The 18,751-nt window shown below is 40.8% G+C and overlaps 2 protein-coding genes across 5 annotated transcripts in view; one reads left to right on the top strand and one right to left on the bottom strand.

Moving 5' to 3' along the window:
- The window catches only part of LOC148443038 (cytoplasmic FMR1-interacting protein 1), a 116,256-nt gene that overhangs the window by 80,495 nt on the left and 17,010 nt on the right, over positions 1–18,751 (top strand). For all 4 annotated transcript variants that reach the window (XM_088463344.1, XM_088463345.1, XM_088463342.1 and 1 more), the window contains 2 exons: positions 3,267–3,466; positions 4,018–4,105. In XM_088463344.1, the coding sequence (XP_088319470.1) occupies positions 3,267–3,466; positions 4,018–4,105 (288 nt within the window). The remainder of the gene's footprint in view (positions 1–3,266; positions 3,467–4,017; positions 4,106–18,751) is intronic.
- FNDC9 (fibronectin type III domain containing 9) lies at positions 10,903–16,869 on the bottom strand. Its single transcript, XM_088463339.1, has 2 exons — positions 16,491–16,869; positions 10,903–12,436 (listed from the first exon to the last, which is right to left on the bottom strand). The coding sequence occupies exon 2, from the start codon at positions 12,368–12,370 to the stop codon at positions 11,696–11,698; it is 675 nt and encodes a 224-aa protein (XP_088319465.1). The 5' UTR covers positions 12,371–12,436; positions 16,491–16,869; the 3' UTR covers positions 10,903–11,695.

Genomic DNA, 18,751 nt, shown 5'->3' on the forward strand with positions numbered 1-18,751 from the left:
CCCATTTGCAGGTCCATCTGGAAGCACAGTGCAGGTGCTTCAGTATCATGAGTGGATCCTGAACTTCGAGAAGTCTAACCTCACAATTTGCCAGCGCCTGATGTTTCTGGGGGTGATCTTCGCTACATTTCTCCAAAGAGTCTTCAATCACTAAAAGTACAGATTTTGGCTTTGCCAATCTATTTTCAGCCGCATCTGGCCCTCCTGCCAGAGGTTCGGGCTTTTTTGCAGGGAGTTTTGCGGGTTCAACCTCCGTTTCAGCCGCCAGTGGCTCCGTGGGATTTGACCTTGGTCCTATCTGCTCTCAAGCAGGCTCCCTATGAGCCTTTGGACTCCGTGGACCTTAGTTTTGTCACGTGGAAATTGGATTACCTTATGGCCATTGCCTCTGCTCGGCGGGTCTGTGAGTTGGGGCTTTGTCTTGCAAACCACTGTTCCTCATCTTCCACGACGATCGGGCTGTTCTCCGAACAGTTCCTTCGTTCCAACCAGAGGTTGTTTCGGCTTTCTGCTTAAACCAGGAGATTCTTTCCTGTGTTTTCTCCATTGGAAACTCACCAGGACAATCTGTCACTGTTGGATATCGTCCGGGCCCTGCGGATCTACTTGGACAGAACTTCTGCCCTACGTCGTACGGACTCCCTTCTGGTTCTCTACAACGCCCAGAAACGTGGCTGGCTGGCCGGCCATGAAGCAGACCATTGCAAGATGGCTCTGCTCGGTCATCTCTTCAGCCTATTCCAATGCTATGCGTCCAGTGTCGACTCATTCTACTCGGGCGGTGGCGACCTCATGGGCGGCGCGCCACGGGGCCTCAGCTTGACAGGTCTGCCGCGCAGCTACCTGGTTCTCTGTCCACACGTTTGCGCATTTTTTTCAGGTTTCCTGTTTTTGCCTCTAGCGATGCCCACTTTAAGCGTACACTTCTCCGGTCAGGCAACCTGAGGGTTCCCTCCCCTGGGGGCAGCTTTTCAACGTCTCATGGTCCAGTGTCCCCAAGCCTTGATGAAGGAGAAAAGGAGATTTTTGGTTACATACTGTTGAATCTTTTTCTCTGAATCAGGCTGGGGGATACTGCATTCAGTCGTGTTGCCTGGTAACTTTGACGTTGTCTGTCCCGGAGGTACCATTAATTTGGTTATTGTTATGACCGTGTCACGGAGTTACTGCTTTTCCTTACCAGGCAGTTTTGAAGTTGTACTGCAGTCATGGGGTTGCGGAGGGGAGGAGCTTGGGTTAAAGTTAATGAGTGTTGTGAAGTGCCAGCTCCTTGCAGTCCCATGTCCCCCAGCCTGATTCAGAGAAAAGGATTCAACGGTAAGTAACCAAAAATCCCCTTATTTCATACCATCGCCTGTGGCTGTTGCACCTTTTAGCACCAAATACTACAATGCAAAATCCACATTGGATAAATATCACCACACAATCAAATGAAGTATCCGTTTCCTCAGGTAATACAAATTCCTGTTCACTTTACATTTTTGATATCAAACAGGATAGCCTTCCACTCTTACTTTGTATGCATCATCAGTAAATTCTGGTAATGCAATGTCCGTTGTAGTGTACAATGATAATATTAATGGTATGAAATTTCATCAAATGTTGATCATATACATATTTATCCTGTTGGTGGAAAATGTTTTAATTATATCAACACACGATATATAGAGAACTTCCAGTGTGCAACAAGAACCCAGCTTTCCAAGGCTAGTTACCTTTATTTTCAATAGTGCCACCATACATGGCAAGAGTTTTTTAATGTGTTCTGCACAACCAAATATCTACAGAATTGTGTAAGGTCTGTCCCCTTCTCAATACTCAAGCTGTGGACACCTGGGTGCACGCCCCACTGCTAGACAGGACAGTCTTGGGAGTGGAGGACCAGCCTTAACTCTGTGTGGTGAGAGGGGGTTCAAAGCAATGGGAGTGGGTGGGGGGGGGTTGGGATGCAGCTGCACAGGTGCTGGGGAGGGGATGGTGGTATTGGTCTCGGGACTCAACCGCAACAGAGCCGGGGAACTGCAGAGGGGGATAGGGCCGGTCACAGCAGAGAGGGGGACAGTTGAGAGACTGAGGTGACCCACCTTGTACAAGGTCCATTATATTAGTGCATAGATTGCACAATGGTGGGACGTATATATAGAGTAATTATCCCTGTATAAAAGACTCCAGCTGGCATTACTTTTTCAATTGTTGATGCAAGAAATTCTTTAATATTATTACAGTAATTATTTATGATCTTTTAAGTATATGTACACATTTTATCTTTACAGCTATAATGCTACAAAATACTACTTTTAAATCCAAGAATAGCCACTAATGTTACTATTGTCTATGCTTAGCTTAATTGTAAGTATTTTCAATTATTACATTTTATATACTTCACAATTTCGCTTTTCAAGACTCCCCACAAAGTCGTCTTTCTCCTTCATTCTATGGTACATTGTTATGGTTTGAGACTGAGGAATTAACCAGATAAATTATTGATCGATGACAAATATGTAGATCTGTTAGTAAAGTGGTTCTCAAACTCGGTCCTCAGGACCCCACACAGTTCACTTTTTGCAGGTCACCCAGCAGGTGCACAGGTGTATTCATTACTCACTGACACATTTTAAAAGATCTACTGGTGCAGCTAATTATTTCACTTGTAATTATGTGAGGAGACCTGCAAAACATGCACTGTTTGGGGTCCTGAGGAACGAGTTTGAGAACCTGTGTGTTAGTCTATCCCATATCTCAGTGGTTCTCAAACTCTGTCCTCAGGCCCCACACAGTTCACGTTTTCCAGGTCACCCAGCAGGTGCACAGGTGCATTCATTACTCCCTGACACATTTTACAATGTCCACAGGTGGAGCTAATTATTTGACTTATTCTATGATGAAACCTGAAAAACATGCACTGTTTGGGGTCCTGAAGACCGAGTTTGAGAACCTGTGCCATATCTAATTTTTCTTACGTTTACACAATTGGTTACAAAAAGGAGATAATGACTGTACATCAATTATTCCTGTAAAGTTTTCCCATGCCATTTTTCCTTCAATTCTATATTAAAGAGGCAGGGTTGTCTGAAGTTAAATTACCACTTTAATACAACTTCACTAGTTTGATGCTCTATTCATAACCCTTTCAATGTAAAATCCCAAAAGTTTCAATGTTTTTTATGGCCCTCTCTGTTTTTAAACATTCATGTAGTATCAATGTACTGTAGCTTCGCATAAGATGCTTGGCCAGACATTAACTGTCTTTTATTTCCCCCCTATAGGAGCTAGAGGGTCTTATTGAAATAAACAGATTAACTCACAAGTTGCTGGGCAAATATCTGACCTTGGACAGCTTTGATGCCATGTTCAGGGAAGCCAACCATAATGTTTCTGCTCCGTATGGCAGGATCACTCTTCATGTTTTCTGGGAGCTCAACTATGATTTTCTCCCTAACTACTGCTACAACGGTTCTACCTACAGGTACTATATGTTGTAAATTAATTTTCTTATTTTACAAACATGGAGCCAGAAACTGAATCCTATGGTGGTATGTAATTTTTAATTCAATGTGCCATCACTTGTTGCCAAGTTAATTGTTTCTGTGAATTGCATTACAATGAAGTATCGTTTTTTCTACTTTTTTTTTTATCTGCAGAGTTACAGCTAACACTCCAGGGAATTATGCAGTTAAAAAAATTTTGTTTATCGTATACATTGCATGGCTAGTATTCTCACCATGAAAAGGTCACGAGGGAAAAAAACCCATAACTTTTGTAATTTATAACCTAACATTGCCCAGTACAAGAGCCGAAATCTTTCTAGCCTATTGGAGTGATGCTGTTGTAAATGCAGGCTTTGATATATAATTACTAACCTATACCCTTAACTTCACTGAAAGGTCAGTCTTTCAAATGCATAAAACTCCATCCATTATGTAGCATTAAGAATTGCAGTGAATAGTTTTTGAAACTGAGGTTCCTCTGTAAGCAGTATAACATAGGTCACTAATGTACTCCTTCATATTTCTCCAGGTTTGTTCGTACAGTTCTGCCCTTTTCTCAAGAATTTCAACGTGATAAGCAACCCAATGCCCAACCGCAGTATTTGTTTGGCTCTAAAGTAAGTACATTTCTTTCTAGAAAAGTGTACATGAGATGTTCTGCATCCAGGTTATTATCATTTTGCAGTTTATAGTTTGGAATGAGAATAGACAGCTGTTTCTAAAGTTTGGCCTGTTCACTCCACCACATTTTTAAAACAAAATTAATAATTTGTTTCAGGAATGTACGTAAAAAACAAATGCAACTAAATGTTAATTTGAATGCATCGGTCAATAAGGTGTTTTAATGGGATCTCTGTTGCTTTGGGGTGACCATATTATCTTTGCAGTCCTATTCAATGAAGCCCTGCAAAGGTAGAGCTGAAGCTCATGGGTGCGACCGCTGGTCACAATCCTGATGCCGGCTAGGAATTTATGATAGGCGTCAAGATACCGATGCCTGTCACAATCCCGATGCCGGAATGCAGAACGACGCGGGCCCGAACGAGGTAAGTACAGGCACCTGTCCTAGCCGTGGGGGTGGTGGGGGGAAGGTTAGGTTTAGGGCACCCTGGGAGGACATAGGGTTAGGCACCCCCTGAGGAGGGTTAGGCTAGGGGAAGGGGGATTAGGGTTTAGGCACCCCACCAGGATGGTTAGGTTTGGGGTGCGGGAGGGGGGGTTAGGTTTAGGCCTGAACGGGGGGAGGTTAGGGTTAGGCACTAGGGGGGAGGTTAGGCACCCCTAAAGGAGGATTGGAGGGGGGAGAGAGGGGAGGGTTAGCAGTACTTACCTCCGCTGTCGGGATTTCCTCCCTTTGGCCAACAGCTGTCGGGATTTGAACCGCCGGCAATACAATCCCATTCCATGCATGTATATTATAATCAAAGACTCATAACTCCTAGAACGTCTATACCCACTAGTTCTATTATACATGCATATACTAATGCTTTTAATCTTAATCCTGTACATGAAAATATCTCTGGTATTGGAATTAATTGTTTCCAATGACCATTTACCCACAAGCATTCTTATTTGAGCACTTCTTGCTCCATTCCATGGGTTATATAGGGTTGTTTCACTAGTATTTATCAGTGCAGTGTACTCCATTATGCCCTCCCCAACTCCATCCAAAAAGTGAGCAAGCACTGCTGCAAATTAACAGAAGCATAAGAAATGTGTTTGCATTTGACGTGTTTTGTCGCTGATATTTTTAACATGCGTTACTGCATTAGTAAATGCAAGTCTTAGCATGAGCTATTCCTCCATAAAGCTTTCAATGTATAAAATAACTCCTGATCTCTGTTAACTCATTAATGAAAAAACATCTTCAGCACATGAAATTTAAAAATAATTTAGTACTTAGAAAATGTCTGCATCCCTTTATTTTTACTGTAATTTTGAAGTTAAATCGTATACTTTGGAATTGGAAAAAAACTGCTGAACTGATGTGATAATAAAGAAAGGCCGAATAGAGAGTTAATGGAATACATTTACGGTGACATGAAGATTTACTTTCTGATCCTCATGTCTTTTCTTTGCCTCCAGCACATTGGCACATCCCTGTGTGTGTGTGTGTATATGTTATGTATGAATATATATGTGTATGTGTGTGTATGTATGTATGTATGTATATATATATATATATATATATATATATATATACGCACACACACACACACACACACTAGTCCAGGGTTCTCGGCACTACTACCAAAATACAATAAGATTCCGGTGCCTTCCTAATTTTCATATAGATTAAAGGTAATGATGGCAGGCGGCACTCAAGTGGTTAACTGGAAAAATGACACGGAAACTCCGCAAGTCTTTATCAACGTTTCAATTCCACAATCAGAATTTTCATCAGGACAATATAAATATTTGTGTATATGTGTGTATATATATATATATGTGTGTGTGTGTGTATATGTGTGTGTGTGTGTATATATATATATATATATATATATATATATATATGTATACATATACACACACACACTTTTTTTCAGAGCACCCTGCAAGATCATTAGTCGCTCTATTGCGTAAATACTACAGAAGTCAGGGTGCATGTTAAAATGAATGTAGCTGTATACCCTGTCCACCTCTTAAACTGGAACCCAATTTATATCCTCTGCAACTGGAATTACAGAGGAGGGACCGTAAATCGCATCACTACTGTGGCTGCAGGTAACACAGCACTCTGATGAAGAGTGAAAGTGAAGGAACAGGGTGAACAGTGCTTACAGTATTTCTCTAGTAGAACATGCTTAGTTTGTACCGATCCTGGTAACTGTAGTTCTTAAACACCTGTGAAGAAGGGAATCATTGATCTAATGTAACCCTCCGCTTAACTTTTCTGTTTTACAACATATAAGTATTATAACCCCAAAGTGAACACTATACAGTATGTATTTATTATTGACAGTCCAGTTGAGATGGACAGAGATATATATATATCAAAGACCGGTTATAGTAATTCAGCGTTTCAATGACTATAACCGGTCTTTGACCCTTCTTTGATACTATTATTGACGAGTGCAGCCGCCATCTATGCTTTGTATTTACCCTGTTGCGGAGGGCACTGGATATATAATTACATACACATACCACAATGAATAATGTACAGGTAGAAGCAAAAGTGTGGTGGCACTTAAATGCTGTCACATCAGCCCAAAGTCCCTTGAGTGCTGCCAGGCATTGCGTCTATCTGCGTTTTTTTAATAAATATATATATATTCTCGTTACAATGGCACCTGTCAAGGGGTAGGATATATTAGGTATTAGGCAGCAAGTGAGCAGTCATTTCGTGAAGTTGATGTTTTGGAAGCAGTAACAATGGGCAATCATAAGTATCTGAGCGACTTTGACAAGGGCCAAATTGTGAAGGCTAGATGACTGGGTCTGAGCATTTACAAAACGGCAGGTCTTGTGGAGTGTTCCCGGTATGCAGTGGTTAGCACCTACCAAAGTGGTCCAAGGAAGCACACCAGTGAAACTGCACCCAAGAATCATTGATGCACGTGGGGAGGAAAGGCTAGCTTGTCTGGTCCGATGTGACAGTGTTACCGTAGTACAAATTACTGCAAAAGTTAATGCTGGCTATGTTAGAATGGCGTCAGAACACACAGTGCATCACAGCCTGCTGCATAGCTGCAGACCAGTCAGAGTACCTATGCTGACCCCTGTCCACTGCTGTAAGTGTCTACAATGGGCACATGAATGTCAGAACTGCACCATAGAGCAATGAAAAAAGGTGGCCTGGTCTGATGAATCAAGTATTTTTTTATTTTATTTTTTAAATCATGTGGACGGTCGGGTGCATGTGCCTCATTTACTTGGGGAAGAGATGGCACCAGGATGCACTATGGGAAGAAGGCAAGTCAGCATAAGCAGTGTGATGCACTGGTCAATGATATGCTGGATAACCTTGGGTCTTGACATTCATGTGGATGTTACTTTGACACGTGCCACCTACCTAACATTGTTGCAGACCATGTACACCCTTTCATGGCAACTGTATTCCCTGATGGCAGTGGCCTCTTTCAGCAGGATAATTCCTCCTACCACACTGCAAAAATTGTTCAGGAATGTTTTGAACATAACAACAAGATTAAGGTGTTGACTTGACTTCCAAATTTTCCAGATCTCAATCTAAACTAGCAACTGTGGGATGAGCTGGAAAAACAAGGTCTAACCATGGAGGCCCCACCTCGCAACTTACAGGACTTAAAGGATCTGCTGCTAATGTCTTGGTGCTAGATACCAAAGCACACCTTTAGTGGTCTTGTGGAGTCCATGCCTCGATGGGTCAGAGATGTTTTATTGGCACAATGGGGACCTACACAGTATTAGTCCCGCCAGCCAATTTCTTCAATGCAGTAGTTCCTCTTGACCAGGTCAAAGCCGGGGCTTCACAGGAGTCCCATCAGGGCTCCTCTGGCCTCTGATATCATTACCTCAGTGCCACCTCCACAGAAAAAGAACTGGTTTCTTCACCACCATGATAAGATTGCTCCTAAAGATGCATGAAGTATTGGTCTCATTTTGCATTAAAATTCTGGGCAAACAGTTTTACTCCAGGACTTTCCAGGTGGAGCTCCTCTCCAAGTGGAACAGGTCCCACTCCCCGATTCTGTCCCAAGCCTATTGTCTTAAGAAGTGCGTCACCCCCTACTATGGTGGCCACAGCCCTCCCAATTAGACAGGTAGTGCACCTTCCTGATTTAGGCCTAGACGCTACTTACAAATGACGCAAGTCTGAGGGGATGGTGCATGGGTGCTCTCAATTCTATGTTCCAGGGTCGATAAACAGTGCAGGAGCCTCTACTTTCCATCAACATCCTTGAACTCAGGGCAGTCTACAGGGCCGACCAGTCAAAGTCCAATCCAACAACACGAATGTGGTTGCATATATAAATCATTATTGTGATACAAGAAGCCCTCGGGAGATAGAGAGGTCAGCAGGATTCTCAGATGGCCAAAAAGATTCTTCCCAGCTCTGTCGCTGTTTATACCCCCGGGGTCAACAATTGGGAGGCGGACTAACTCTGCCGTGAGGACGTTCCACGGGGGAGTGGTCCCTTCTTTGCTCCAACAGTTGGTTAACTGCTGAGGCCATCCTTCCATAGTAGTGGTGGTCTCCCGCCACAGTTGTAAGCTGGACTGATACTGCTCCAATACAAGGTATCCGGGAGCCCTGCTGGTGTGTCTTCCATAAATGTTTGTTCTGATATTTCTTCTCATCTGTGTCTCTGCTGCCTCAGGTCCACCGAAATCTGAAGCAAGAGGGGGTTTCAGTCATCCTGGTGGCTCCACATTGGCAAAGCAGTGCCTAATATGTGGATCTCAGATGTATATTCGTGGCTCTGCCTTTATCTTTTCCCCTCAGGCCAAAACTTTTCACTCAGGTTCTGTTCATATATCTGGGTCTCCCTAGTCTGGCTTTGACGGGGTGGCTGTTAAGACAGCCCTTCTAAAGACCAGTTTTTTTTCCAACGTTGCTTCACGTCAGGAGACCGGTTTCTGCTAAGGCATATCACCAAGTGTGGTGGGCCTACTTTTCCTGGTTTGTCATCAGAAAGCTGGCTCTGGGTGTTTTCCACCACTCCAGGCTCCTGTCGTTTCTCCAGGAGGGGTTGGATTTGGGTCTCCGTCTCTCTTCCCCCAAGGTATAAGTCTCTGCCCTCTGTCTACTTTCAGCAGAAGATTGCAATCACTCCTTTGGTACAGACTTTCCTCCAGGGGGTGCTCCACATCCAAACCCACTTTATTTCCCTGATTGCCCCTTGGGACCTGGTTCTGGTCGTACAGACTTTTCAGAGCGACCCTTTGAGCCCTTGGAACTCTGTGGACCTCAGGTGGCTTACGTGGAAGACAGTGTTTCTCCTAGCTATCTCCTCTGCAATAGGGTGTCTGACTTGAGTGCCTTGTCTCACAGGTAGCCCTTTCTGATTTTTCAGAATGACAGGGCGGTCCTGTGAACCCGAATAAATTTTTCTTATGTAGGTTGCCTCTTTGTTCCATATCAACCAGGAGATTGTTATACCTTCTCTTCTGGTGAAGAATCTGCAGGATCCTCCTTCTCTGTTGTTTGGATGTAGTGCAGGCTCTATGTGCTTACATAGAGCAGATCATAGATTTCTGACACCCAGAATCTGTTTGTACTGTGATATCAACAAGCGTGGTTAGCCTGCTTCCAAGCAGACTATTGCCAGATTGATTAAAATGGTAATTCAACAGGCCTACACCTTAGCAAGCAAGCCTGTTCGGAACTTGGGGACAGCCCACATGACCCAGTCATTTGGAACCACTTGGGCAGCTCGACGTGGTGCCTCGGTAGAGCAGCATTGCAGGGCTGCTAATGCTCCTCTGCGTGCACTTTAGTTCAATTCTACAGATTTGACACGCTCACTCTAGAGACTCTAGCTTTGTGTGAAGGGTTCTACACACAGCACAGGAATGTTTCCTCCCTTGGGAGACTGCTTTGGGACGTCCCAGTGTATCTCCAGTGTCCCCTAACGATAAGAGAAACTGGGAAGTTCTGTCCTTTCGGCTTTGCTAGTAATAACTTGCTGTCCAGGGCAGAGGGTGAGGTATAGGGGAGGTGAAGCCTGTACTGTAAATCCTTAACTATTTAGTGCCCAGACTCCTCCAACACCACCTAAACCCAGTGTATCTACAGTGTCCTCCATGGAATTCAGAGAAAATAATTTATCATGTAGGAACCAAAACCCCATTTTAGGAGACTAAGAATAGTTTTAAGTTGTCTGTAATGCACTGAGAAATGAGTCATTAACATTTTTAGCAAAGTTGCAGTGGATTGTCATGATAACACTAAATATAATTTTTCTTTCATGGTCATAGCTTCTTTTGGGGTTTTAACGGGTCTTGAATGGAGGTGACAGTTTAAGAAGTTTAGCTACAATAAACTTTTGTATTAAACTAATAAGTTTGTCTAATGCCTATATTGTCATTTAGACTTGATATACTACTGCAACTACTTTTATTTACCGATTTGTCCTCAAAATGGCCCATTATGTGGTGCCTGACTTTGGTACGTGTTTAATCTTCAAACGCTGTGTTATAGCACCATTGCCCTTATGGATCTGTGATGTCAGTTTATAATTTGAAAGCAGCTACTATCTGAGCACTTCAGGGCTTCCAGTCTGCTGTATATAAATTGTGGTTATTAAGCCATTCATCCACCCCCACCCCACACTCACATAAATGCACAACAATGTTTTCCAACCAACTTAATTTTCTATGTAATGTAAAAAAAATGCTCTAGATAACAAATTAAGTAGGCAAAATACACATAGCAAAACAAAGAAAGGTAATAATTTAGAAATCTATTTATAATTCACTTAAATCCATATTATGTTACAATGGTTATGGTCAGATAAGTACAATATTTCTTTATATCACTTGCAAAATAATTGCTATATAGATAAATGCAATCTCTGATATTGTGAGTCTGCTTGCCACCAAAACTGTAATGCTTTCAATGTAGGGGAGTCCTTAGCCATTAAATTAAATGAAAAATGTAATAAATCTGATTGGCTTTGTGAATAGAATAGTTCAGATATGCTGCTTTATTCTTGTTTCATATGGTGATACTGTTGCTATTCTTGGCACACGTTTTTTACCTTTCCAATGAGATATAACATATAGTTATTAAGCAATGAAAATGTGTCTTACTGCCAACCTTATGTACAGTAAATGAACACTCCTGACCACTACTGTCTATATGCTGTTGTAGACACATGTGCATGTTTCTTCTGTGCTAAGGGTTTCTTTTATTAAAGAGCAAAAAAAATGCGATGAGCCATGGAAAGACCTGAGTTACCACCATTTTGAGATAGATGGGCCTGATTGATATCTAAGGTTAATTACGCTGAAATGCCACACTATTTCCCAGTAATTGAGTCTTTTATGAGCCCTTGATCCCAAATGTAATCCTTAAAAAAATGTATACATCCATTTCTTAAAAGAGCGGTATCAAATTAATACTTGAACATAATTGAGCTAAGCAGCCTTTTTAGTCCAGAGGATGTAGATATATCATTGTGTGTTTCTTGCACTAAGTGTACGGTACAGGATGCTACTAAGTGATCATTGTATGCGCACTGGTAATACTACTTGCTGAGTGACCGATTTAAAATTGGTTGCTGTTAGTTCACCGCAATTGGGTGCATGGCTGCCGCCTCTTGGTCAATGCAGTTGATGCTGTTGGTTTCATCAGTAGTTAACGGGTCTTTAATAATGGTGCCTAGTGGGTTGCCATCTGTGCAAGTGCTGTCCCTCTTGCTCTCTGCACTTACTAGTGAGCCTGGCTTCCCGTATTCTTCCACTGGCTCTTCCTTTTTTGCCCAGGCCTCCCTCTTGTCACCATCATTGCTCTCTGCATTTTGTGCCCTGGCGCGCTCTTGACGTTTCCGCCACCATATATGTAAGCAGCCATAGAGCAGGATGCAGGCTATAATGAGAAGAATGATGCTGCTGGTGAGCCAGATGCCTAGAGCCAGATCTTTTTTCTTGCTGTTGGCTGACGATGGGTCTTGGCCCAAAGTATGGAAGATTTTGCATTGGTCACTGGAGGGGTTGGCAGACTGACAGGTCACACACAGAATGTATGTTGTGAGAGGGGTGAGGTTTTCAATGGTGAAGAATGTCCGGCTGCCAGGAATTCTCTCTTCCTTCTGGAAGTTCTTCCTGGAGTACCCAGATAGCATTGTATTCCAGTTGGACTGGTACATTATACTGTAGAAGCTGTCAGCACAGCTAGAGATTGATGGCCAGATAACCATAGCTGTATTAGCTGTAATGTTCTGGACAGAGATCACCATTTTGGTTTCCTGGAATATGTTTAGATGAGGTGAAATACGTAGAGTAGCTTTAACTCCAGGCAGTCACTGTAATAGAAAAACAAAATAAGCAAATGCTGAAATTAGGGATTCAGACTATTATTAAGCTGTTTGTATTCACATTTCTTTTTAACGCTGAGGAAAGCATGGATTTATTTTCTATAATGGTCATTATGTGTTGCTAAACTTGAATCATTTATTCAGTGGTCATTCCATAAGCTTTTCACTATTTTATACCTGTTTTCAGTACACTGCAAATACAGTGCATTATTACTAAATAGTTGTTTTTAGCCTAGGTGTGCCCGGGTAAGGGTACATCTATCAAAACATTTCAGTGCCACACTTGAGTTCACTAAGCGATGAACATTGAGGCGACACTTTAACTGACACATGCAGGGACTGTGCTCCTGGCCACAGCTATTACAAACTGCAGACGGGTCATGGATGCAACAGGCTTACACATATTACTTCTGCCATTTTTAAATGTTGCGTATATTAAGTCCCTGTTATAATGGGCGCTGCCACTATGCCGTGCATGATAAGTCCCAACAGACAACTCTGCATCAACTCATGGCCAGAAGCTAATTATATGAGTGTTACAAAATACATTACTGGGTGAGACATGGGTGCTTTACACAGTTCTTTTAGCGTTACAGTGGATATGTACATGCAGTGATTACACATCGGTAAAACGGAGACAAAAATAACATATCAAGTTCATATTTTATATACCATAATTAAAAGTATACACAGAAATAAACATTTTATTGATGTCGTTTTCCATGAAACAAACATTGGAAAAAATAGCTACTTTAAAAAAAAAATCTTTGTTTTCAAAATGTACACAAGTAGAGAGCTTCAATTCATAAGTGGATAATCTACTTTATATTGTTTCTGATTACACTAATGTTCTTGATGTATAGTTGCTGCTTCAATGTGATTACTGAAGAAAATATTAATATATTATAAGATAACAGCAGTAGTTAACTGGCGATTAAGCAAACAGACTGGTATTTTTCTTTTCTTTTTTCAGGAACACATTTTAGAAGCTAGAACATAAAAAATAATTTATTATGACTGCTCCAAGAGTTCGTGTTTTTTTTTTATTCACCTCAGCAATTCCAGGTGCCCCGCATATACTGTGGAGCTTTTGCTTTAACGATTTTTATTTTCATATCTCCGTAACATCTACACTGTTCATGTATTTTGTCCTATTTGGCAGTCTCTATTGATGATCAGCAGCAATGTAACATTGTATTTAAAATATAATGTTCTTATAATTATAAGTGCTCAGTATAATTCTGGTACACTATATTCAGATTGAGAGCACTACACACAGCCTACGTCACCGGCCGACCACTTATCATGATCATCTTCATAATTCCTTTGCAATTTACAAACAATAGCACATTGCACCTACCCAATGTGAAATTCTAATCATCGTATTATAATACATTTGAAATAAACAGAAAACATTTTGTGGACAAATCCTGAAGATCTGGAAATTAGGGACATCGAGCACATTCTATACATTCTGCGTGTATTGTATTTTAATTTTGTATCATTTAAACGTAAAATTTCATATTTGAGTAAATTTGCCAATAAGATTTTTTTAGATTTTAGCTTGAAAATAACATGCACACCTCTGAGTATTAGGAATACAAATGAATGTATCTCAAAAATATGAGCAAATAATATATAAGATCAGTGTTCTCATATGTTAAGAGAAACAGACTTTTTTTTAGGAGTCAGTGGAGAAAGATATGCATACAAACAGAGAGAGCTTTGGAATGAGAATAAGTCTAGGGAGTAAATTTAATAAAGGTCAATTTAGATCAATTTCAGTTGAAGTTGAAACCCTACAGATGATAAATATGTGGATTTTGCGTTCGGAAAACCCATCGATGTTTATCGATTTAAAACTATTTTAAGTCAATCTAAATTGACCTTTAGTAAATGTACCCCATGGAGGTAAAATCCAGAGGGGGAAGATAGAGCCTGTAAATGAGAACATTTATTATTTATAACGTATGTCATAGTGAAGTAAAACTAGTAGCATGTGCAAAGTACTGTTTCATATGGTAATACTATTTTTGGGGGTATTAAGGCCATCTTTTTGCTACATACCCATCAGTGTTGAAATTATGCATTTAATGTGCATTTGTAATGCAGGTTATGGGCATGTAAACAAATGGAAAAATAAAAATCATTGTATATATAAGAATCCACATAGCGCTATTGAACGTGCATGGCATTGTGCTGCGGTGTTATTTTAACCTCGTTGTTCCATTTCAGTGAGTCTGATGCTCAGTTCAAAATGACATCCATCTCAATAGGAGCAAATCATTAGTGCGGTTAGATGCAGCTAAGGAGAACCTAACTATACCTTCTCACTAGTGCTTGGCTTGATGCATGTTAAGCCACAGTGAGTTTATAAGAGCTTTTACATGATACCATTCATTTAACACATTGCAAACCTAGTATGTACAGATGTCTACATACATCTAGCCTCCTTGCGCTATTTCCCTTAGTGCGTCTTATTTGCAAAGTGATTCATATAGGGCACACATTAAAATATGTGGCACATGTATGTTCTATGTGCGGCTGTATCTGCATGTGAAATGTTATGTTAGTGTCACAGACGCTGACACTGTAACATAGCATTTCACATGCAGATATAACCGCACTTATATCTTACAAGCCGTACTTAGAATATAGTCATGGTGCTTATCCGTTTAATCAGCAGAAGCTGCTTGTGTGTCCAATTTGCATCGTTTTGCGAATAAGACGCACTGTAAGGGAAAAAGTTGCTCGAGAAGACGCTTTGCGCTACAGTGTTGCGAGGCGCTCACGCGTTGTGTAATGCGACTCATAGTGCACGGAGGATAGATGTATGTGGACACATCTGTACATAGCCTGAGTGTTGTCCTTAGGTTAGGTCATGCATGCGGTTAGGTGAATATAGCACATTAATATTAGATTATCAGTCTGTTCTCATATATTTCACCTTTACCATTATTATCATCCTTTATTTATATGGCGCCACAAGGGTTCCGTAGTGCCTTAAAAAGCATATAAACAATGAGCAGAACAAGAAAACAGTGACTTGCAGTACAAGATGGTCGTACATGGTTTATAAACATTGCAGCATCTGCAGTCATAACACTCAAAGAAGCAGTAGGGTGGCAGAAGGCAAATGATAGTATAAGTAGGGGAGGAAGAGGGCTCTGCTCACGAGTGCTTACATTCCATCATAGTACTAGAGTGCAACGCTGGGCACTGGAAAATCAATCGGCCAAAATTATTTCAATTGCCCAGTTAACCATATATGAATTTGATTTCAATGTAACATAAATAGATATTAGTTACTATATTTGAGCTCTACAGTATGCTTATACGCGTTCTCCATAGAATCTAAATTCTTCGGCTACAGCCAAAGTTATGTATGAGACAGCTGCACTACGCACACTAAGGCTGAGTTGGAGGGCTTTATAATCCGTATTCTGTCTCTAACAAATAGTTATAGAGTGTATACAATAAATACTGTATATACATATGCTTTGTAATGACTAGTAGTTTGTTCATACCTTGAGCTTTCAAGAACCTAATATAGTTATATTTACACCATTATTATTTCTGGGTATATTAAATGGCTGTATCCATAATATTTAGATAAAAAGGTGCTCTGTAAATTACACTGGTCTAAACTACGTAGATATTGTGTCACAAAGACCAGATGGTCCAAATGGTCTGAGTATTGGTGACTGCATACTTGTATAAGGCATTAATTCCAAATACTGTACTACTGTACATATGCACAATGCCTGGCAGGCTTGCATTTTCCATTACTAACTCCGCGTCCTTACTCTTAGATGATCACGAGGTTATAGTACGTATATGTGTGTGTGTATGTATGTATATATATATATATATATATATATATATATATATATATATATATATTATAAATAAAATATAATTTATTTCTGCCTATATCAAAAAATATAAGCTGACAAAGCATGTACTATATTGAAAAAAAAAATTATCTATTTTGCATAATGCAAAATTATTTTCAAAGCCAAGTTTAAAAGTAGTAGCCTACCTCAGCCGTGTTGGTAGGAGTGACCTGGACTTCTGCTGAATGAAGAACTCTGATTACACTGTAATAAATTGGATGTGATTTGCACCTGTGGCTTATCGGTTCCTGCATTCCTCACTCTGCCAGCTCTCTCTGCCCGTCACTTGTGTTTCCGTTCTCCAGGGACATTGGTGAAACGACTCCTTTGTCTTTCCTGCATGAATTCACATGTGAGCGCATATTCCCCAAGTGCTCGGTTGCCTTGGTTTTTAAAAGACATAAAAAGATGATTTTTTTTTTCTCTTACCCTCCCCCTCTTCAGCCCCTCTCTTCACTGCCTTATGTCCTCTCCTTTAGGGAGAGCACTGGACTCTGGTACTTCCCCCTTCTCTTTGAGATCATTAGCAGACAGAGAGGAACTAGCTGTCATTAGTATAGCACTGATATTTGTTGTAGGGGAGGTCACTAGTACAGGCGCTGTAATTCTCAGAATTCATAGGATGCCTTTCTGTGGTTTGTTCTCCAATATGTAATTATTTTTCTGCTTGACCAGAGACAAATGTCATCCCCTTTTTGCTGTGGTACTTGATTGTAGAGCAGCAGTGTCTTTGTTCCCCAGTAGCAGAGGAAAGCAATTGGCACAAGTCTGCATTTTGTTTTTGTGTGTTCACAGGTTAAATTAATGAAAATTAATGTAGGCATATCTGTATACTTGAAATGACTATTTGCCTAAATTATGCTGAGAACGTCATTTTTAGGACAATAAGGAGAGTGCATTTTCCATTTAAATTCAGTTTATTTTTCTTCAATATTCAATGTATTTTTTGGGGGGAGATGCACTAAGCCTTGAGTGATAAAGTACCAACCAATTGGCTCCTAACATGTCATGTTACAGGCTGTGTTTAAAATATTAGGAGCTGATTGGTTGGCAAATTATCTCTCTCCAAGGCTTAGTGCATATCCCCCACTATCAAACCTGTGTCAAGTATGGTCATCCAATGCAGTGAGACATCACCAGGTCCTCTGCATGATTCACAATCAGTGCAAGAGACTGACCAAGAGAAAACATACATAGACCCCAGTTCATTGACGCATGCACAAGAACAGGTGGAGGGTCCGACGGACATTGGAGGTCAGTGGTCTGGTAGCATCACATTATTATTATCATCCTAAATTTTATGGCGCCACAAGGGTTCCACAGCCCCTTACAAATGAGCAAAATAAGAAAGCCGTGACTTACAAAATAGAACACTGCAGGAAAAGGACATGGGGCCAAATGTAATAGAGTGAGAGTTTAGCAGTAACTCCCATGTTTTTAGACTCAAAAAAACTCACGATTTTAACTCTTTCAGATGTTTACAGCTAAACTCTCACCCTATTACATTTGGCTCATGGTTTATAAACATTGCTGCATCCGTGATCGTAACACTCAAATAATGGGCAGGGCACAAGCAACCTAAGGTTAGGTGCAGTTGTAGGGAGTATAAGATAGTGTAAGCAAGGGAAAGGAGAAGCACATGAGTGATGAGGGCCCTGCTCATGAGAGCATACAATCTAAAGGGGGAGGGGAAGAAAGATAGGGGTGATACAGAGGAGAGAGACAGTGAGCAAGGAGAAGTGCCCTGGCTGTAATCAAGAGTATCCACCTTTTGAAAACCACTTATAATCTCTCCCCTCACTCCAGAGTTAATAAAGACTTTTTTTTCAGAGATGACTACTTGCTAATATCAGATAATTTATTTCTCTGGTCCGTCCTTCCAGAGCATTCTGGTTTCCGACCCCTCCCCTATGTCTGTTAAAATTTTGCGTTTGTACTTCTCATGCCCAGGAGCCCCTTGGCACTTCCTTTCATACTGGATTCATTCTAATGTCTTTTCAGACTCTCTTAATATGCATGGTTGGATTTTGTCAATGACCAATTGTATCATTGGGACAACTTGGTGGTGTCCACCAAAGTGGACTGGTAATGGGAAGTCATGTCATTGCCTATCAGGTTAAAAAGCAAAATGAGTTCTCCACCCGTTATGGTCTTGTGCATGATGCTATGAATAAGGCCTTTGCCACCCTTGTACAGCTCCCTCTAACTATAATCTTGAGCTGTAATCAACGCACACACAGCTTTTGGAGTGTCTTCGGAAGAGTCTAAGATCAGTTATTCCTGAAATACTTTTTACCGCTGGGGCAATAATGTGTGACTGAGTCAAAAATTAAAACTTTATTATTTATTAAAAACTGAAAACTGGGTATATGCTATGTTATTTCCTCTGTTTTAAGTCCTACTATGA

Source organism: Taudactylus pleione, unplaced genomic scaffold (assembly GCF_031769625.1).
Source record: "Taudactylus pleione unplaced genomic scaffold, aTauple2 ptg001346l, whole genome shotgun sequence".
NCBI classification, from domain to species: domain Eukaryota; kingdom Metazoa; phylum Chordata; class Amphibia; order Anura; family Myobatrachidae; genus Taudactylus; species Taudactylus pleione.

Coding starts and splice junctions, on each gene's coding strand:
- FNDC9 (XM_088463339.1), bottom strand. CDS start 12,370: ATGGTGATCTCTGTCCAGAACATTACAGCTAATACAGCTATGGTTATC.